The sequence below is a fragment of the Arabidopsis thaliana genome, chromosome 4, assembly GCF_000001735.4.
Source record: "Arabidopsis thaliana chromosome 4, partial sequence".
NCBI classification, from domain to species: Eukaryota; Viridiplantae; Streptophyta; class Magnoliopsida; order Brassicales; family Brassicaceae; genus Arabidopsis; species Arabidopsis thaliana.
This window is the reverse complement of record NC_003075.7, coordinates 15,849,024-15,870,559: the sequence shown is the minus strand read 5'-3', so window position 1 is coordinate 15,870,559 and position 21,536 is coordinate 15,849,024. Positions and strand designations below refer to the sequence as shown.

General features: G+C 35.1%; 4 protein-coding genes across 20 annotated transcripts; 2 read left to right on the top strand and 2 right to left on the bottom strand.

Annotated features, from left to right (window-relative positions):
• The first annotated feature begins 1,909 nt into the window (after positions 1–1,909).
• Positions 1,910–7,221, top strand: HB-8 (homeobox-leucine zipper protein ATHB-8). The gene is made up of 18 exons (NM_119441.5): positions 1,910–2,283; positions 2,701–2,940; positions 3,027–3,186; positions 3,270–3,373; positions 3,506–3,596; positions 3,679–3,774; positions 3,865–3,978; positions 4,081–4,164; positions 4,241–4,396; positions 4,570–4,644; positions 4,729–4,835; positions 4,921–5,116; positions 5,200–5,385; positions 5,486–5,566; positions 5,841–5,975; positions 6,056–6,466; positions 6,558–6,713; positions 6,827–7,221. The coding sequence occupies exons 2-18, from the start codon at positions 2,738–2,740 to the stop codon at positions 6,971–6,973; spliced, it is 2,502 nt and encodes an 833-aa protein (NP_195014.1). The 5' UTR covers positions 1,910–2,283; positions 2,701–2,737; the 3' UTR covers positions 6,974–7,221.
• A 524-nt stretch (positions 7,222–7,745) lies between these two features.
• Positions 7,746–8,443, bottom strand: AT4G32870 (Polyketide cyclase/dehydrase and lipid transport superfamily protein). Its single transcript, NM_119440.3, has one exon. The coding sequence runs from the start codon at positions 8,390–8,392 to the stop codon at positions 7,919–7,921; it is 474 nt and encodes a 157-aa protein (NP_195013.1). The 5' UTR covers positions 8,393–8,443; the 3' UTR covers positions 7,746–7,918.
• A 4,676-nt stretch (positions 8,444–13,119) lies between these two features.
• On the top strand, positions 13,120–14,086 carry AT4G32860 (Avr9/Cf-9 rapidly elicited protein). The gene has a single exon (NM_119439.4). It carries the CDS (start codon positions 13,251–13,253, stop codon positions 13,848–13,850), a length of 600 nt encoding a protein of 199 aa, NP_195012.2. The 5' UTR covers positions 13,120–13,250; the 3' UTR covers positions 13,851–14,086.
• A 1,279-nt stretch (positions 14,087–15,365) lies between these two features.
• On the bottom strand, positions 15,366–20,849 carry nPAP (nuclear poly(a) polymerase). 17 transcript variants are annotated; one of them, NM_001036701.1, is made up of 14 exons: positions 20,292–20,780; positions 20,117–20,194; positions 19,683–19,790; positions 19,448–19,510; positions 19,218–19,379; positions 18,768–18,881; positions 18,624–18,686; positions 18,213–18,542; positions 17,970–18,134; positions 16,999–17,832; positions 16,807–16,890; positions 16,600–16,668; positions 16,319–16,516; positions 15,692–16,233 (listed from the first exon to the last, which is right to left on the bottom strand). In NM_001036701.1, exons 1-12 carry the CDS (start codon positions 20,424–20,426, stop codon positions 16,654–16,656), a joined length of 2,151 nt encoding a protein of 716 aa, NP_001031778.1. In that variant the 5' UTR covers positions 20,427–20,780; the 3' UTR covers positions 15,692–16,233; positions 16,319–16,516; positions 16,600–16,653. The 17 variants fall into 17 exon arrangements, with proteins under 17 accessions (NP_001329668.1, NP_001329667.1, NP_974669.1 ...); NM_179231.2 differs by lacking the exon at positions 16,600–16,668 and having other exon boundaries at positions 15,851–16,013; positions 16,121–16,242; positions 16,349–16,395; NM_119438.4 differs by lacking the exon at positions 16,600–16,668 and having other exon boundaries at positions 15,851–16,013; positions 16,121–16,233; positions 16,349–16,395.
• Between the last annotated feature and the right edge of the window lie 687 nt (positions 20,850–21,536).

The window sequence follows — 21,536 nt, the reverse complement described above, 5'->3', positions numbered from 1 at the left end:
AGTGAGGAACGCTCAATATTTTACATTATTAATTTTCACTCTTTTCTTGCATATTTATTCTAGCTTTAACTAATAAATACATAGTGTACTTGAACATTTTGTTATAAGATAGTGAATAGTAGAAACTATCTTCAAACTCTGCATAAAAAATTAACAAACATTTTTTTAATATATTCAAACACAGCTGATAGTAGTATATTTGAGTTTTTTGTTTTTTTGTTTTTGTTTTTGTAAAACCTGTTTGTTAATCACGACAAAACTACATCACATTCCCACAAACGCTAAAATAAAAAATAAGACAAGGTAATCGTCATATTTGAGCTATGATATATATATATATATGTTTTTTTTTTTTTACTTTTTTTTTTTATAAAGGCTAACTATTTGTTTTTTGTTTTCAAATACTACTAGCATATATAAGATCTTAATTTTTTGTGTGTTAAATATTATATTTTGAGTTTCAACTGTTATTAGATCAACAGTATCTATCTCTTTTTTTAACACAGTATCTATCCTTACGCAGAATATATCCTCAAAATTTGGAACCAGAGATGTGAATAATGAGTAATATAAGAAAATCGTGCATGGGCTTGAATATAGTGTGCCTTATCACAGGGGACAATGTCGATAAATTTTGCATGCATGTCTCATCTGGTTCTAAAAATTTCATTATAAATATCACGACTGTAACAATGATCATATTATGAAAAATTTCTAAGTTTATATCAGGAATGATGATTGACGATAATGATGATAACTACATGGGATTTTATCTGCGTTACAAGAAATCAAGGACGCATGCAACTTTTTCATCATTCTGTCCTTTCTTCAACTACCATTTGAATTTTCATTTATTATAAGGTATGTTCTTTAAATTATATACCTTCCTTTGTCCCGAAATTAATTAAAAATGGGACTGGATATGTACTTCCACTTCTTAATTTCATATGTTATTTTTAAAAATGGTCGAAAAATGTATAACAATACGCATGCAAAATTTTCTTTGCGCCAAAGTATTAAAATGGCCTGCAACTGTACGGATAAACCAATTTTCAAATGATAATATTTGTATATAATGTTTCTGTATACAGGGGCGGACCCACGTTAGTCTTGGGTGGGGCATGTGCCCGATACTCAATTCTATAAATCTTATATAAGTTTGCATTATGTAATTAAAAATGTATTTAGTTTAGTGGTTTTTTACTTAATGGTGCCCCACATTAACCCAAGTTTAAACCTTGCTGATGTCTTTTTATTGATTTTTTATAACTGTACCCATATAAGATTATTTCCTGGATTAGCCATCTGTATATTAATAAATCGTTTCCTGTGGTTGTGCGATGCATAACCGTCCAAGAAAGTCGTATATTTTTAATACATGTGTTAAAATAGGTTTTAAGTGAGAATTTTTTTAACTTGTGGAGTGTGGAGTGTAGAGTGTAGATGTACATTACCTATATATTTATCCAATTCTGTGTAATAAAGATGTTGGGGCGGCGCCTGCTGCCACATACACATTGGATTAGAAGGGCAAAAGAAGTTCTAATAAGGAGCAAACTAATAGCCATGAAAATTATGAATTTACCATACTGAAAACAAAGGAATTAAGGTTTTGAATTCAATACTTGTTTTGTTATATATGATGTTGATGTGACGTATTTGTGCGTTTCTCATAGTGACTTTGAAAGGAAGGCTAAACGAATTTGCAGTAAAAGTAACAGAAGAAACACTTCAAAATTGAATTAAAATGAAGAAAAAAAAGAATGAGAAAAAGTGAGAAGTGGTGGTTGTCTGGTATTAAGGGTACTCACTTCTCTCCTTTTCAACACAGCCCGACACACATGTCTCTTTTTTTTTTTTTCATACACACATTTCTATTTATTAGTTTCCTAAAATAAAAATTATAAAACAAAAAGCACACCCACCCATAAACTAAAGCTTTTCTCTCTCATCCCACTACAAATCTTATATACAAGTTTCGCAAATCTTGACTCTTCACGTTGTGGATCTATCTAGAGAGATAAGTAAGAGAGAGGAAGAGTAAGGAAGAAAGTGGTTGAACTGTAGCAGAGTCTGAGGTTTGAATCTTGTAGTTCCCATTGAAGCATGCTTCACCGTTTTTTCCGAAGGAAGTTACTCATCCACTGAGAGAGAAAGAGGGATTTGGAGATAGAGAAAGAAATTTCTCAGATGGGTTTGTGAGAATTCACAGCAAGAGCAAGAAACTCCTATATCTTCCTTTGCTTCCAGAGACCAGCGTGATCAAAAACAAATATTTTTACGGTATCTATAAGAATCCTCCCCTCTTTTTCTTTTTCCTTAAAGAGAATTTTTTTGCATCTTTCTTAGGTTCCAATAAATATGCAGAAGAAAGTTAAAATTTTTGTACCGTCGTTGAACCTTTTAAAGACCTAATTAAGAGACAAGATCATACTAAGCTCATAAATCACTTTCTATTTACACATATATAGGTTATTAATCTTAAACAAGATCTATATTTTATCTTTGAGATTTTTCAAGATTTCATCAAGTGTCACGTTCATTCATTGATTACATTTCAAATTTCACTAAGAAAGTTAAAACACGGATCTTTTTGAGAATATCAAGAAAGTTCTTTGAAATATACCAAAAGAAATCAGTACTTTCAAGAATACATAACTTTTTAGGTTGTGTTAAATAATATTTGCTTTTGTAATAAAGGAACAAAATTAAATAGAGAGATCGGAGAGGATCAAAGATGGGAGGAGGAAGCAATAATAGTCACAATATGGACAACGGGAAGTACGTGAGGTACACTCCTGAACAAGTGGAAGCTCTGGAGAGACTCTACAATGACTGTCCTAAACCGAGCTCTATGCGCCGCCAACAGCTAATCCGCGAATGTCCTATCCTCTCCAACATCGAGCCTAAACAGATAAAAGTCTGGTTCCAGAACCGCAGGTTCAATTTCTTCTTAATTCTCATCATTTCTTGACACCCAAGAAACTTTCTAGGTTTATAACTCTTGGCGCTGTGAGTTTATACAGGTGTAGAGAAAAACAGCGAAAAGAGGCGTCACGACTTCAAGCTGTGAATAGGAAGCTAACGGCAATGAACAAGCTTTTGATGGAAGAGAATGACCGCTTGCAAAAGCAAGTGTCTCACTTGGTTTATGAGAACAGCTATTTTCGCCAACATCCTCAAAACGTAGATAGATTAATTTATTTGATTCATTCACATTAATTAGTTGACACATAAGTTAAGGAATTGAAATAGTCTGTCGCTCTCAGCAGGGGAATTTGGCTACCACAGATACTAGCTGTGAGTCAGTGGTGACGAGTGGTCAACACCACTTGACCCCTCAACATCAGCCTCGTGATGCTAGTCCTGCTGGGTAAGTTAGAACCAACAATTCTTGGCTTTAAATAACATGACACACTTTTGAGTCAGTTTTTGTTCTCTGCCACCATTTAAAGCTTCTATATATCTTTGTTAAATCAATGAATCTCTTTGAGTGTATCTCCAGATTATTGTCCATTGCGGATGAAACTTTAACAGAGTTCATTTCCAAGGCGACTGGAACCGCTGTCGAGTGGGTCCAAATGCCTGGGATGAAGGTAATTCTCATAAGTCTATCTCGTCTTCTTTTATCTATGATTCAATCATTTTCACTTCCTTACTGACTAATTTCATCTGCAGCCTGGTCCGGATTCCATAGGAATCGTTGCTATTTCTCATGGATGCACGGGAATCGCTGCTCGTGCTTGCGGCCTTGTGGGTCTTGATCCCACAAGGGTAAGTACTATTCTCACTTCTTTCTAATAGGTACATCCTCATAGATCAACCAAGAACATAAATCACATTTCTGTTTTGTTTTTTTCGCAGGTCGCGGAGATCCTAAAGGATAAGCCTTGTTGGTTGCGTGATTGCAGATCTCTGGATATAGTTAACGTACTATCCACTGCAAATGGTGGAACCCTTGAACTAATCTACATGCAGGTATTGATGATCAAGAACCCTAAAGATGATTTTATCTTCAGCACAAACCAAATAATCGAATCACACAAAACTAAATTTTCCTCTCTTTCTTTCTCATGAAAGCTTTATGCGCCGACAACACTGGCACCAGCTCGTGACTTCTGGATGCTACGTTACACATCTGTAATGGAAGACGGGAGCCTTGTGGTAATTATCCTCTTAACATCGATGCTTTGTTTCTCTTTTGATCATTCGATGATACTAATTTAAGATGTTATTGCAGATATGCGAACGATCACTGAACAATACACAAAACGGGCCAAGTATGCCTCCGTCTCCTCATTTCGTTAGGGCAGAGATTTTACCAAGTGGTTACCTCATTAGACCTTGCGAAGGAGGTGGATCCATTCTTCACATTGTCGATCATTTCGATCTTGAGGTAGCCTCACAAGTTTTATCATTTTTTTCTTCTTACACAAGAAACCTAATTCTTGGTCTAAAACTGAAGTGTTTCCTCTGTTTTCACAATTCGTTCTTTATCTCTAGTCATTATTATATACTTTTTGGTGCCAATGATATATATTCAAATAACCTGGTTGAAATCGTTTGTAGCCATGGAGTGTGCCAGAAGTTCTTCGTTCTCTCTATGAGTCCTCCACTTTACTCGCCCAAAGAACTACAATGGCCGTAAGATTCCTAATTAAAGACACATTGTTTTTCATGTATTTGAAAAGAAAAAAACTGTGTGTAAATAACTTATGGTGTTTGCAGGCTCTGCGCTATTTGAGGCAAATATCTCAAGAGATTTCACAACCTAACGTAACAGGTTGGGGAAGAAGACCAGCGGCTCTTAGAGCACTTAGCCAAAGGCTTAGCAAGTAATTAGAGCTTCTCACACTTCAAAAACACTTTTAAAAAAACATTACGTCTTCTAAAACCTAAAATTGTTTTTGTTAATGTCAGAGGATTCAACGAAGCAGTGAATGGGTTCAGCGATGAAGGATGGTCCATCCTAGAGAGTGATGGTATCGATGATGTCACTCTTCTTGTGAACTCCTCTCCCACAAAGATGATGATGACTTCAAGTCTCCCATTTGCCAATGGCTACACTTCTATGCCTAGCGCGGTCTTATGTGCCAAAGCTTCCATGTTATTACAAGTAATTAAGCTCATCAAATCTCAAAGTGAGATTCTCAATTTACTCCCTTTCATCCATCACTAATATTATTTTTGTTTGTGTAGAATGTTCCACCTTCGATTCTGCTGCGGTTCTTGAGGGAACATAGACAAGAATGGGCAGACAATAGCATCGATGCATATTCGGCCGCAGCCATCAAAGCAGGCCCTTGTAGCTTACCAATCCCTCGCCCAGGGAGCTTTGGTGGTCAAGTCATTCTTCCTCTAGCTCACACTATAGAGAATGAAGAGGCAAGTACTCTACTAAGAGATTCTCAAAGTCAAATCAATGTAACTACGTTTTTGAATAAACTAAGTAAACTAATGCCCTTTTATGTCCTCTGTTTTCCAGTTTATGGAAGTCATTAAGCTTGAGAGCTTGGGGCACTACCAAGAAGACATGATGATGCCTGCTGATATCTTCCTTCTGCAAGTAAGACCTAATTTTCATTTGTGCCAACATGTGAAAAATAAATAGAACAATTTTTTGACATCTGTTTTGAAATGTGTTTAAAATCGCAAAGATTGTGTGGTCTCATTTGAAAAACACACACACATTTCTAAAGGCAAACACCAATTCAAGATTATATCTATTTTGATAATTTTTGCTCATTGATAGACTCTATAGCGAGACGTTATTAGTCTTGTTGCAACTACTCAATTTTATGATTCTAATATATATAATTTTGTACTGTTTGATGATATAGATGTGCAGTGGGGTGGATGAGAACGCAGTTGAATCATGCGCAGAGCTTATATTTGCACCAATCGACGCATCTTTCTCTGATGATGCACCAATCATTCCTTCCGGTTTCCGCATCATTCCTCTAGATTCCAAATCAGTACGTTCAATTCATATAACAATCAAAATCATTAACTTTAGTTGAATCAAATACTAATTTATAAATCGAATTATGTATAGGAGGGGTTGAGTCCTAACCGAACGCTAGACCTAGCGTCGGCTCTAGACGTAGGGAGCAGAACAGCCGGAGATTCATGTGGAAGCAGAGGAAACTCAAAGTCCGTTATGACTATAGCGTTTCAGCTAGCTTTTGAGATGCATATGCAAGAGAATGTAGCCTCAATGGCTAGACAGTATGTAAGAAGTGTGATCGCGTCGGTTCAACGGGTCGCACTTGCTCTCTCTCCTTCTTCTCATCAGCTAAGTGGCTTGCGTCCTCCACCCGCGTCACCCGAAGCTCACACTCTCGCTCGCTGGATCTCTCACTCTTATAGATGTTACCTTGGCGTTGATCTTCTCAAACCTCATGGAACTGATCTTCTCAAGTCTCTTTGGCACCATCCTGACGCTGTCATGTGTTGCTCACTCAAGGTAATTTTCTTACTTCTACTCACTCAAGAACATCGATTATGCTCATACATAATCTATAACAAGGAAAGTGAACTGGTTTTGATCATTTCAGGCCTTATCTCCGGTATTCACATTTGCGAACCAAGCTGGTTTAGACATGCTGGAGACGACGTTGGTGGCACTTCAAGATATCACTCTCGACAAGATCTTCGACAACAACAACGGGAAGAAGACTTTATCCTCCGAATTCCCTCAGATCATGCAACAGGTACGTTAAACCGAGTCATGCATTTAGTTAGCTTAAGTTAGAAAAAAAGAAAAGAAATTGTGTAACGGTATTGATGAAATCATAAATACTAATTAGCAATAATAAATGTGAAGGGGTTTATGTGTATGGATGGAGGAATATGCATGTCGAGCATGGGAAGAGCAGTAACGTACGAGAAGGCTGTTGGGTGGAAAGTGTTGAACGACGACGAAGATCCTCATTGTATCTGCTTCATGTTCCTCAACTGGTCTTTTATATGACCTTTTTTCCATGTTTTTCCTTAATTATCAAAACACAGACCTTTTTTTCCGGAGATATATTTATATATACTCTTACTCTTAGTTAATTTGTATTTAGTTATATCATCTCTAATTTTGAAAGAATTTACTTACTTTTATGGTCTTTGCAACACTCTAGTCTCTAGTTTGTGTTAGCCTGTTGTTGATAAGGCAAGTTACGTTTGGAAATTCATTTTTTCTGGTATGGAAATTCAATATTTTTTCTAAAATTGGAACATTTACTTCAAATCCACTAGTCTTGCCAAGCCTAAAGGCTGTTAGAAATAACAAGTGAAAAGCCCAAGACAATTTGGTTCGTGACGACAATGGTTTTTTGTGTATCGTCCTAAGAGTAACAAGTGAAAAGCCCAAGACAGTTCAAGTGAATTCTTCTTTGAAACTTTTACATAATCCTCTAAACACATTGTTCATGTTCATGGTTTGAAAAGTTGTTAATATATTGATGTCAAAAAAAGGAAAAAAAAGTTGTTAAAGATGACGGCCCAAACAAAGGCCAAATAAGCCCGACAAGGAAGAAGACTGACGTATGGCAATATCTGCCACGTGACCGAAGAATCCATTCCCGAGACTCACATAATAAATTCTTAAAGCTATTTGATTCGTATAACGCTTGTAATTAATGCTGTCGTTTCCAATACATTTTTAGAGAACAATTCTTCGTGGTTCACATCCTTTTAGAATATTTTTATGGTTGATATTCTTTTAGAATATATTTTAAATTTGTCAAATACTTTACTTTTATTGTTTGCAAATCAGCTGCAACGGACGAAAAAAATCGAAGCTAAAATGTAATGGCAGAATAATATAACGTACGAATCCAATTTTATTTAATTTCAACTAACATGAAACCCACCAACTAGTCTTACACGTACGGTAAAAACACACAAACGAAGAAAGAAAAAGATATTACAGATTGAGTTCCATTTTGTTGGCCATATGTTGAAGGCAAAAGTCAACGTATGATTCGAGGTCTTCCTTCTTCCAACCATCAACAGGATCGGCAACAAACGACCACTCGATTCGAGACACTTGATCTTCACCGTCCACTGGCGTTACTTGGACTGTCGCCACGTAAGATCTAAACCCTACGTTATTCTCGAGGATCTCATAGCTCAAACACCGTCCAATGGGATCGATCTTGACCAGCTTCTCTTTAGCCCACCTGCTTCCCTCTTCCTTGGTTTTGGTGGTGGAGCAGTATCGGATCAGACCCGGTACACCATCGGTTCCTTGGACTCGGTAACACGTATCGACTGATGGGAACCACTCTTGGACGTTGCAGAAGTCAGAAAAAACCGACCAAACTTTCTCAGCCGTGACACCGTTGACTTGAGCGACTTTCTTACCCTCCCACTTAAACGACACCGTTTCCGTTCCCATTTGGCCTACGATTTTGCTTCGATGCAATGTTTGCTAGGAAGAAGAACCTATTTATATGCTCAAAGCAAGCGAGCGTGTGGTTTGATATAATTACAATTTTACCCTCGTTCTTGTTCTCACGTCTTGACATTTGTCGACGTGTAAGTTCAACTGATCTTTATCGCTTTATTGGACAAAATGTCAAAACCAAATCTATTCCATTTGTCTAACTCTCTGGATATAGGACTGTCTCTTTATATCTATGATTACCTAAATTGATACTTCTTTTTTTTTTTTTTTTTTTGTCAAAGAAATTTATACTTCTTTTAAAATGTTGAAATTCAACTTCTTTTGGATACACTTCTAAATATTGCATAAAAGAATCATACTGTATTAAATTAGATCTGCTTACATGTTAATAGTTTAACTTTTTTACTAATCAGGAAATCACACTTGTTATGAAATGGTAGGTAACATATATTTGGTATTTACAAGTACCTCAATCTAGCAATATTCTAATACTTAACAAAGATAACCAATATTTTAGAAATCAACAAAGTACTACTATCCAATAAACCATACAAGCCCAAATACAATGCATGGCCCAAACTTCTTTGTGAAATCCACAACGCAACCCAAAATGAAAGGCAATATAATTTGTTTCTCTATTTTTTTTATGGTTGCTAATCGACGATTTGTGATGATGGGCCTAGAAATGCATTTTCAGATGACTTTTGTCCCCCAAGTATCGTGCGCAGAAATTATTGATATCAAAAAACAAAATTGGAATGGATCGGATCATATATCAGATCCCGCATATTTTTACCCTAGTGAAAACTCAAAATCTCCAACAATTTTGAGTTTTTGGATTTCGTCATCTGATTATTAGTACATATAACTTATGATTATGAAAGAACTATTTTTTCATAACTAATGAAGGTAACAGCACAAAATTCAAGTCTATTTCTTTTTCCATGCGATGGGTGACAAAAAAACAAAATATTTTATTTGGATGACCAATAAATTAAAAGTAAACTGTATAGTATATTGTATAATCTATTTCTTTCCAAACCAAAACTTTTCAAACCCACTATCCGACACTGCAAAGATACTCCACTAATATAGAAATTAACGAGCCACTAAAATTATACTAGTAGCAAAGTAGCTACGGATCCTATATCGTTTAGTCATCATTAGCTTAACCAAAGTCTACAGCAACCTTACAAATATATAATCACAAAGTGAAATTATAACCAATCTTTTGTTAATTAAAATATAAAAGGATAATGTTGGCCACGGAAAGTGCTTCTCGATCATTCAATTCAATAAATTTGCGTATTATCCGGTGTTCATAGGAACTCACCAACCGCTGATTATGTGTTTATTTAGATTATTTCATATTGTTTTGTTGTTCTCGTTTATTTCACCTAAAATATTCTATATGAACTAGCTTGCCTAAGTACAAAAAAATTATAGTATACTAGGACTATCCAACAACGGTTAAACTTATTTTGGATTTCCGTGATTGTGAACCAACCTATCAAAAATCGAAGTTCTTTCTATACATATCAACCACAATCAGTCGTCTTTACTTGTGAATATGAGTTTTCCTTTGTCAATCTGCGAGTTATTGGAATCTTTTTATCTTCGTATACATTTTAATTTTCATTTGTACCATAATTAGTATAGCAAAACTTTTTTTTTGGGTCAAACATAAATAGTTTTCAAGAGATTTTTATTTTATTAAGAAACATGGATTGCAGCACAAAGTGATTGTTAGTATTGATTTAATGCTAACACAAAGTGATTGTAAGTATTGATTTAAAATATCATGAAAGTATGAACAAAACATGGATTGGTTGTTTTGATAGTATTGCAGAGTAATTCGAAACCGTTTTGTACTATCCCAGTAAGAAATCGACCGATGAGAGAACCATGAGTTTCACGGAAATAAATAAACTGATAGAAATGAAGCCCATCAAAAAGTGGCTGTGACATTATAAAATACTAAAGAATGCGTGTACACGGTCCGTAGATATCGAATCCTAATTTACAGGCTTGCTACAAATGAATTCAATACACTGCTATTTAAATATTCTGACAAACAAATTCAAAGTTACGTACGCGTTAGGTTTTCACTTTGAATTGTACTCTCTAACTTATGAGATATTTATATGAACTTTTCCCAAACATCACCAAACATTCCCTTATTTAATCCATATATATTGGTGAAAGCAGTGTAATAGAGATATTAGTACATTATAGCATTGAAATATCTAGACATATACCAAACTCTTGAAAACAAGATTGTATCTTTGTGCTTAAGTCCTAAATGTCTTGATGCTTTATGGCTTCGAGAAAGGTGAGCACAAAATTTACATCATCTGATAACAATTCGTCCATGTTGCACAAACGTTTTGACGGTGTACGGAAGAAATGATGTTTGAAATCAATCATGATAGAGACTAACAGTTTTTAAAATCGGCCAAGATGGATCAAACAAATGATATGTACACTTCTTCTCTCTTATACAAACTTAATTAAATCATTGTATCCTCTTCTAATATTTGCAAATACCATCCATCTTTTATATTAATTAATAGATATTCTTTAGAGCCTTGCTTAAGAAGTTGTCAAATTGGAAAATGTAAAAAGCTTTGCCTTACTTTGTTTATTTCAATTACCGTAGGGACCCATTTTCTTTCCTTTGAACATATCCATCACAGTCCTCAAACCCATCAATTCCCAAAACCTTAAATTACATTATTTTATTAAGAAAAAAAGGAGAAATTGTAATAACTAATCATGGCATTTTTGTGTGCAAATTATTAAGCACTCATTGCTCAACACCGCCATAATATTTACAATATCGAGGCCTAATTTTAGGTCGAATAATGCGAAATTTTATAACTCCAGCTCATTGACACTTCTTCTAGGTGTAATGATTATCTCGTCATTATATCAAAAATGATGATAAATAGTACTCCGAACAAGTAACTTCATGGGAAAGTGAAAAGAAGAAAAAGTTACTTTTTAACTTTACGTGATGAGGTTTTATTAGTTAGAAACAAAAAGTCAACATAGTTAACAAATCCAGTCAGGTAAAAAAATGTCATTATTCTATTATCCATCTGTTAAATTTCTACACAATTTTTTTTTTTGGATGATGAACCCAAAGAAGGAGGTTAACACCGTTTCCCTATTTTTATAAAATAAACTTTTAAATTAAATTAAGATTTTTTTATTTTTATTTGTTTTAAAGATTTGTTTTTTTGATTATTTTTTAAAAATTTCAAAACTCTTTTTTTACTGAATTCTGCAATTACAGTACAATACCAAGAATTTGAATATCATTTTTTTATTCATCATTTTACATAACCCACGATGAATCGTTCTTATATATATATTAGTATATTTGTAGGTCACTTATATTCTTCATTAATTAATTTTTTCAGAGTTTCCGAATAAAAATAGGTATATCCCAAAGTTTCTATTAATATAAGTCAGTGTCGACCTCGAAGTATCTATACGAAACTTGGTAGCCCGAGACATCCAAGATTGAAAGAAAACAGTTCATGATTTTCTCTTCCACAAAGAATGTTAATTAAATTATTTCTCGATAAGATTTTAACTCTTTCGATAAAGCAATCAAAATCAACTTTTTGATTAGAATAGAACAATATATGACCAATGGATCCCTACCCGTATTACACTTTTTGCATATGCGAACAACTTATAGAGAGTAATACAATTACATAACCAAAAAAGAAAGTTAGTTTAATATATCTCTCCTTTCTTTATTTTTCGACCTGACAAAGAAATGTAATTAAAGTAAAGACATAGAAAAAGAAAAGGTACCAAATATTAAAATCCATAAAGACAGACACGGTTCAAATAAAACTTGTATAATGCAGATGTTATCATTACATAATTTAAATATTGGTTAAATTTAAATGTAAATTTGTTTTCCAAGTAATCGAGTCGCTTTTGTTGATGGTTAGATCAATCTTTTTTTTTTAAAATAATAATAAAAAGGTTAGATCAATCTTCAGTATCTGTATTTACCAGATATCTGCTCCTCCAATGGTCCAACACGTGATTTACGAGGGATTAATTATACATTTATACTATATAAAATTTAGAGTTTATGAATTTAATCAATTATATTTTTAGAGGACTTACTACAATAAGAATATATCAAAGCATATTTGAGATGTCTTTCAATTTTGATGTATGAAATTGTTGATCTCATTTCTAGATTTCATGAGTGGGATTCAAAATATAATTTTGGATTATAGTTTGTATTTGCGTTTACACATGAAAATCTTTTGGGTTTCATATTCTAACTTTTTTAATATAAAGTTTTTGAAATCTTGGGTAATATACCATCCTTTGATAACAATAAATTTGAATTGATAATTTAAATTATCAAATCCAAACTATAGTTACTTAAGAATTTATAACCACGGCAACAAAACATGAATTTGTCTCTAGATAGTTTGAAAGTACAATACCAGTATACCATGGAATTTTATCCCTAGACTATTGAGTATTAGCATTGACTTGGTTTTTTAGTTTTTACAATACCAGTATACCATAGTGGGGAGACTCAAACAAGAGCCACTTTAATAAAATCCAGAGAATGTTTTTAACGGTTGAGATAAAAACTATTGGACCCATCGACTTCTTTTCTCCTACTTTGTATAAATTTATGATAAATTAATTATATCACCATTACTCATATGGCGGAATAAATATAATGTTTCCGTTATATAAAGACTATCATCAGTTTCTTCATTAATCCCACTTTATTTTCTTTAAATCCCATCTCTCTACAATCCTAATTGCCAAACCCTCTCTCTCCCTCACACACGCACATATGCAAATACACGACGACATGGAGGTTTGCTCAACAGTCACAACGAAGAAGCTCTCAAGCCTGGCCAAGCTAATTCTCTTCACCATACAGAAGGTTTCAGACGCCTCACGTCACAAACTCCTCACAACCCTCGATCCACATCTACTCGCGAAACGTGGCAAGATCCTACGCAAATCCTTAAACGAAGCCGTTTCAACCTCCCACTCACGCATCACGTGCCGTCCTTCCGACCACCAAGATGTGCGATCATCCTTCATCTCCCCTGTCCCGCTCCAGCTAGAGTACGAGTTCAGCTGCAGCAGCACCCCACCGAGACGTTCCTACGCCACCACCGTAAGCAAAGGACGACGTAGTAACGGATCTCATAACAGACCGCTCATCAACAAGCGCCAACGCCAAGCGTATATCCGTTACAACACACTTCCCAAGGTTCGTGACTCCATCTGGGACCGACACGTAGCGGCGGCAGTATTTCCCGACGTAGCTAGCAGCACCGGTACGATGGAAAGCTGCCACGTGGACAGAGCTGCGGAGGAGTTTATACAGAGTTTCTATAGACAGCTGAGGTTGCAGAAGTGGATGATGGCTCAGGAGGTTTAAAACAGTAACTTACTTTACGAAAAATCTTATCGAAAAATAAAATATTAAGTATTCTAGGTAACTTTGGTAGTCTTGTTTTGACTTTCTAATTTCTCCTTTGTAGTAGTATATATCTCCTTAGTTTTCTGTTTCCCTTTTCTCTTTTTTTTTTTTTTTTTTTTTTTGTGCAATCCATGATCGTGTTTGGGATCTGCTTGGATGAAATTGTAGGAAATTCGATCTTCGAAATAGTTTTTTTTTGTGTGTATATGAGGGCGTATATAAACTTTTATATTTCTATGTTAATCATAAAAACTGTAAAAAGGTATGCCAAAAAAAATAAAATATTACCATCTAATGATCATATTAACGTTGGAATTACAGGCTCGAAACACATGGATCTAATTGATTGACCTGACCCTCTATTGGTAATCTATTAACGTATGATACGTACGTTTGTTGTATTCATATATTATTATGCATCTATAAATAATTAGTTATTTTTTTTCTTAATTGGTGAGATTGGGGAAAATATCCATATGCATTATATATATATATATATGTAAATATGTATGTATGTTATGATATTTGTTTGTCGTATAATATTCTCCGGCTGTTTATGCATAGACATAAAACGACAAAATGTTGTGAAAGCCTATATATGTTGTTACCTAACGATGTTTGAAACATATATCCCATCGTTAAAAACTACTTATCATAAAAATTATACTTCGATGCATTGAAAATACAGAAAAGATGGAATACTATATATCTGCTAAGACCAATTGTAACTTATAGGTTGGTAGTCGAACAAGTCAAAAGTTTCCGTAAAACTTTCTCCAAATTTGTAGGCAAATACGACGAATTATAGCATTTCTCCACCAAATCCCACTAAAAATCTAGAGGCCTGGAACTTAAAAAGTCTAGATTTTGTCTTATCAGTATCCCTTGTATATAAAAGAGAAGACAGAAAGAGAAAAATAATCTAGATCAAACAAAATAGAGACGCTAATGCGATTATTTAAGAATGAGTTTAGAATTTTTTTTGTTTCTTAGTTACTTACCTTACGTCTGTGTAAAGAGTATTTGCAGTCCTAAATGTTGGGAAAATCCAACGAAAAAATTAGATTTTCATTTAGTTGTTTTGCTCAGAATGACGCTTTCCTAAAATTCTATTTTTTTTTTTCTTTCTTTTTTGCCTCAGCTCAGTTCTATTTTTCTTTTGTGGACATGCATTATACTAGTTTCAACGCCGGAGGTGACAGAATGACGATATTAATACAAACCATCAGGCTATCAAATATCACTATTTCATACATACAAACCACTAGGCTATCAAAATTTTAAAGTTGTTTTTTTCTTGATAGTTGAAAAGGTTTCCATGCTTAAAAAGGTAGATATTAGTAGTGCTATCGGTCACTACCGAGAAATTTCTTATCTGTTGGCCCCGAGAAGTTAAAATCCCATATTTTCGACTCAGTCAATATATATTGAAAACATTGAAAGGGCTACTGTTTCATCTTACTCTTCAAACCTTTGGCATGCTGTATTAAAGATAATTCAACCAAACAAGACATATCTCCACAAAAAGTGTTTGGTCTCGGTAGGAATTCCAACCATTCATGTTTTCAAATACAGAGCTCTTGTACTTATTCATGGTCCTCTATATTTTAAGTGACGCTTTGAACTTGTATTTGGAACTAGCAGATCCGACACATTTAAATTTGAGAATCTGTCTTTCCCGGTTCAACCACCAATTATTCCAATTCCTCTATAGATTTTCCATCATATTACATCATAAGAAAAAAAGAAACAGTGTTTTGACTTTGATATAGATCAGAAACCTTTATTTTAAAGCCTTTCATTGCAACTACTCTCACTTAGTTTTGACAGCATAACTCCAAAAACGAGAGACAAGGAGGCATAGATCTTATATACATAAACCGCAAAATAAAATTAAAAAAACACAAACGATTCAAGTCAAAGCCCTAAGAGGACCAGAGTCTGAAACAGCCGAATAATAAAAAAAAAAAAGCATTCATCATCCAGACATTATATAAATCATTTCAATCTTCAAGTTATGATCCTGATGACGCATATTGAGCTTTGGTCATCATCCAAGCTCACTCAAAATACCACCACCAATGCTTTCTCTGCCTATACCTTCTTTTCTCTTTTGGTTACCTTTTTTTTTTTAACTTAATTCTTTTTTTTTTTTTTGAATTTTTCAAATGTCATTTTTTAACTTTTTTTTTTCTTTTTTCTTTTTTCCATATTAAAAATTCACTTACCAAAAGCTTCTGGACTCTGTCGTCTGTCCAACGCAACAATTTGAGTTGAAATCCCCCGTTTTCTTCACGTCAATAGCCTAGAGGACGTTCACACAGTGGACTTTAAGCTTAACCTGCTTGTGCTATAAAAGCACCAATGAAACCAAATACACAACAAGAATAACATAAAGAAATCATGACTTTGCATAACACACATGCCTTATCTGTGACTTCTGGAAAGATTCTGACCTAGCTCTGTCTTCCGACTTCTCCATCCCGCTCACCAAAGAGTTTGACTAAGACAAGACAAGATTACGAGCAACAACATAAGTTAGTTTTATTCCTTACAAAACTTAATCAAAGAGAGAAAAGTCTAATTCAATAAGTTTCAAGCGGAGTTGCTTTGCAGTGCAGGACCTGCCAATCATATATATGCACTAGTTAGGCGGTATGCAGCAGAAATCACACAAGGCAAGTTATAACACAGCAGAAACATTGACCTCTTAAGTAGTACTGTTTATGGACAACCATCAAATTTCAAACTTAGCTCCATCCTATGTTTCTTGACACTATGAAACCAGTATGAGATTCCATGTAGTGTGGAGAATTGATGCTCGCATATCATTGGACATTCATTTTTAAACCAGCTATTAAATATTTTCAACAGAACTAATCTTATGATAACTACTGTGAGGTAGCTTAATAACCTGAAGGTCTTCCGACATGCCGCTTTGAGAGTACAAGTTTTTCTTTCCCATAGGATCTGAATTTGCAGCAGGAAACCCGAAACCCTGTAAAAACTCATCATTACTATGCCCGGTATGTTCAAACAATTATTGCCAATTTCTGATAACACACCAGAACCCCCAAACATATACAAAAAGAAAAAAAAAACTAACCTCATAATCACGGTTCTGCCCACAGGATCTGCTCGGAAGAAGTGGGGAGTCAGTACCACTGATGGATACAGACCTCAAATTACGATCTAAGTTTTCTTCCTGCCCACTTACACATGCTACCACATCAACAGAGTCAGGTGTTACACACTTTCCCAAAGGCTCAGCAGGATCAGAGCATTCTTGAACTACAGCCATACTATCTACTTCAAGAACTTGCTCGCTGCCAGAGTTACACTCATTTCGAGCTAAGTCTGTGAGTTCAGTACACTCAGTGTTCAAATTATCAGCTTCTATTTCCTCGCTTGGTGGCCTTCTAAGGTTGCAAACAGGAGGAGTCCAACCAGTTGTGATAGCACTATTTTCAGGAGAAACTATATCTAGACTCTGTGGACTAAGAGATGCACGCTTCTCAGGTTTCTCTGGCCTCACATCCATCATTTCACTATCGTTCTTTCGCTTGGCATGCCTCTCCACCACAGAGCCGGAATGAGAAACACTGCCATCTTCACCAGATTTTCCACCCGGTAGATTTTGGTGCCTGGACTGCCGAGGCCTTCGATATCCATTAGGGAAAACAAAAGGTGGAAGCTGTCGTCTACGAACATGAGAAACGAAAACATCCATCCCAGGTTTCCAAAACATATACATGTTTACTTCTTGTCTGAACTCATCGACAGTACCACGTATATCAAACTGTTGACATTCTTGACCCCCAACTCCCTCTGCCCTCTGCAAGCCCATGAAAAAGGCACAATGCAGAAACTGCCTAGCCGTGTCTACATACTCATTTGGTTGGGGATGGCACATTAACATCCCATTAGTGTCTCTTTCTATCTGCATTATTGAATGAAAAGAAACAAAATCGAGAAACATTTAATAATTTTATATTTTCTACCACAACAAATATGATTAAACACTGATATACAGCAGGTTTATTACTGTAAATCAAATGAAAAGAGGAGGCTATCAACCTTTAAGGTCAGCTGTCTGAACCGCGACTCCACCCAACCCTTCCAAGCCAATAAATCTTCTGCATCTGCTGCCACTATATCAACCTGAAGGTAGTTTTTGTATGCCTCGAAAAACATATATTGTTCAAATAAAGAGCTCCAGTGCTGTTTATTTAATTCAATCTCCTGCATTAAAAATCATGCATAAGTATAGGATCCTGAATAAATAGTTGAGATAACAAGTCAAAAGTTTTGCTCACTTACCTGCAAGATATTGTTACCAAACTGGAACTGCTCTGTCATAACGCGAAGAGTGCTTTGAGAGACATTGTAACTAGAATTCATGCATGGGTAAGCTGGAGTTATTATTGGCATAAGGTGATAGCGGTCGCGATGATTCTTACGACGGTCCCAGACAGGAAATCCAAGCTCATCCTCTTCTATTGCACAAAGCATGACTGGGTTCGGCCACCGCCATTGAGTATATACTCTAAAAAAACGAGAAACCAGCATACTAGGAATTGCATTTGGATAAAGCTGGCAGACACGAGCAACCAAAAGTGCCCAGTTTACACCGCCAAGAAATCCAGTCACCTGCCCAATATGAGAAATATGACAAGAGCTTAGACATGAAAGTTTTCAATAAATACGAATTTCAGAAAGCTATGATCTTACATTTGAATACACCCCACGCTTCTTAGCCCAGTACTTCAGGCATCTTAAGGTTGTCCGGAAGTGCTACAATTGCACATAAGATAAGAGAAGGTAACCATAGTTCATTCATATGTTAACATAATGACTGGCATTCTGTGAGTTTACCTCAAAATTTGGAACGAGTTTAAGAATCTGATCAGCAACTCTACAACCATTAAGACTTCGAACGGTTGGCTCATCAACTTCACACAGCACAGAAGAGCTGGAGATATCCAGATCCTGTCGATAAACCAAATCCATGAAAACAAGAAATTTGATTCAGCAAGAGATTGTAATCTACCATGACAGCTCACGGGCTCAGTTTTCATATAAAAATCAAAACCGATGCACCAAAATAGCCAGCAAACTTTTCAGATCTCTCTCTCAAGCCAGAAACTACTAAAATAAATTTGTTTACTATATAAGCCATTGAGGATGAGTAATACACTATCTGTCTCCATCAACATGCAAACAAGCACAACATATAGCATAATATATACAAGCTAATATAAATTTATCAGACCCTACAGCTTCAGCAAAAACAAAGAAAGATACAATAAATTCACAGAAAATTACCTGTGGCACAACTAAAAGTGATATGCTAGCATAGAGCAGATCAATCGGTATTCCTTGAAACTTAAATTTCATGACCGGAACATGGGCATCGGGAACAGGATGGAGCTCAGTCACTTCTTCCATCTCAGCCAATATATCATGCAAGATGATGAAGAAATCCTCCTGTAAAGAGTAAGTGTTAAGAACTAAAGAATCAAACTTCTGCATCAATAAGTGGTAGCAAGAGTCACCTCCCGGTTAACATAAGATGGCCCAACACACAAAGTATCAATGTCAGCCCCAGGACCATGCACCTGCAAAGTGAACAAAATTGAAGTCGGTTCAGCCTCAGAGACTAAGATTGCATTTGCATAGACAAAAACAGAGCGATCTCTCGAGTAATCCACAAACATATAGCAAAAAACATATTATACGCATTTTAGCTTCAAGATAAAAGCAAGGAAGCGGTAAACAAGTAGCACTTACGCCAAGTCGGTAGGATCCAAAGGTGAAAATGACAGCATTTGCATCTTCCACCATCTGATCAGTATATCCTCTTTGCTGCGTTAACTGTTTCACCCAGTGCTTTACAATCTAAAAAAAAAAGGTGGGAGATAAGATTGATAGTTTCAGACAAATAGCACAATGAACAGCATGTGAAGAAACTTAAAAACAGCAAAGTAAATCAATGGACATAAGAACATATGCCTGACCAGTCTATTTCATATTGAACTATGATCTATGCTTAGCCCAAAATCAACAACCATACACGAGTAAGAACCAATACAATGAAACCTAAAAGACCATTATAAACACAATAATTTTATTCTTGTCGATTCAGACACCCAATTAGCACAACCATCAAAAGATAACACTTGTAAATATACAGAACAAACAATCAACGAGACACGCTGAGTCACCTGATCGATGCGTCCTAGAACTTCCTCTCGCCGCATGGTATCATCCTTGCTCTCGTAGAGTCCCTCATCAACCAAGTACTTGAGCATATAAGAAAATACACATCAGATAAGCCAAATCAACGAATCCTTTAAACAGTGGAACAATTTTTGTATAAACAAAAAAACAAAGCTTTACCTTCTCCAGCTCCACATTACGCTTAATATCCGCCGAAGAAGGCCCAGCAAGAGAGAGCGGCTTCGTAATTCCATAGCTTTTAGGAGAATTCAGCGGCGGCAACGAACCACCTAAATTTTGAGTACCCACCATCATAACACGATTGATAATCCTAAGCGATCAAAGCAGAAGCGCAGCACAAAAACATAATCTCGCTTCACGATATGATTAGAGGGAGATCGGATCAGACCCCCAGGTCAAGATGGATTCGAGACGGGAATTGCACAAGGAGAGGAAACAAATAAAAAGGAGATTTTGAAAATCGGAAACCCTAAATCGATGGAAGGGGAAAGAGACTACGGTGTCAAAAAAAGTCAAAGAAGAAGGAGAATCTGAAAGAGGTTAAATCGATGGACTAGGAACAGAGAGAAGAGAGAAAGAGAGAGAGATGATGGATCAAGAAGAAGAAGGAGGTATGAGGGAGATGGAGAGAGAGAGAGAGCAAAGGTTGGGGAAGATATTAGGTACACGGCGATTCGATTTTATAATTAAATTTTGATTAGTGGATTAATGTGTATGATTATTTTACGGAGGGAGCCGATAAGTCTCCGTTCAAAACAAGAAAACATTGTAATCATTTTGAAAACAAATCTAAATTAGATAATTTTGTTCAGATTTTTAATTTAAAGATTTTAATGGGGTTAGTGGGATTATTGGTAACTAGAAATCATGTGTCGATGGAAACCAACTGATTTAAAATCACCATCTGTTAATTTTAATTGATAAAGTTGAAAACTGGTGTGTTGTTTATTAGATTTTGATATAATTTTGATACTATATTGGATTTTAACATATTAAAGTGTTTTTAAATAAAAGATACAAAAGTTTAGGCTGTATATACAAAAGTTTAGGCTGTATATACAAACATGAATTTCAATTAGTGATGTAATAATGGATTTCCTTGATTAAAAATTACAAAGACCCAATTCTCATGGTTTTGTGAGATTGCAAATATTATTTTTTTTTAGTGAGGGAGATTGCAAATATTTTTAATAACAAATAGTAACAACTTTCCTAACTGTCTAAAACTTATCAAATTCATCTAAAATTTATTAATACTCGAATCTTTTCTTTCCAAATATGTAATTCATTATACTCCTAATTGGAGAGGAAACTTTATTATTTTAGAATCCACTTGTTTGATATTTAAATCCTAAATTGATTCATGAAGATTTGTAAAGTTTAGATTGATTTGTTAATCAAATA

Coding starts and splice junctions, on each gene's coding strand:
- HB-8 (NM_119441.5), top strand. CDS start 2,738: ATGGGAGGAGGAAGCAATAATAGTCACAATATGGACAACGGGAAGTAC. Junction 3,597..3,678: donor TCCAAATGCCTGGGATGAAG/GTAATTCTCATA, acceptor TTTCATCTGCAG/CCTGGTCCGGATTCCATAGG. Junction 4,397..4,569: donor TCGATCATTTCGATCTTGAG/GTAGCCTCACAA, acceptor AATCGTTTGTAG/CCATGGAGTGTGCCAGAAGT.
- AT4G32860 (NM_119439.4), top strand. CDS start 13,251: ATGCAAATACACGACGACATGGAGGTTTGCTCAACAGTCACAACGAAG.
- AT4G32870 (NM_119440.3), bottom strand. CDS start 8,392: ATGGGAACGGAAACGGTGTCGTTTAAGTGGGAGGGTAAGAAAGTCGCT.
- nPAP (NM_001036702.1), bottom strand. CDS start 20,426: ATGATGGTGGGTACTCAAAATTTAGGTGGTTCGTTGCCGCCGCTGAAT. Junction 20,195..20,291: donor GTAATGTGGAGCTGGAGAAG/GTAAAGCTTTGT, acceptor TATATGCTCAAG/TACTTGGTTGATGAGGGACT. Junction 18,687..18,767: donor AACTCGTTCCAAATTTTGAG/GTAAACTCACAG, acceptor GTGCAATTGTAG/CACTTCCGGACAACCTTAAG.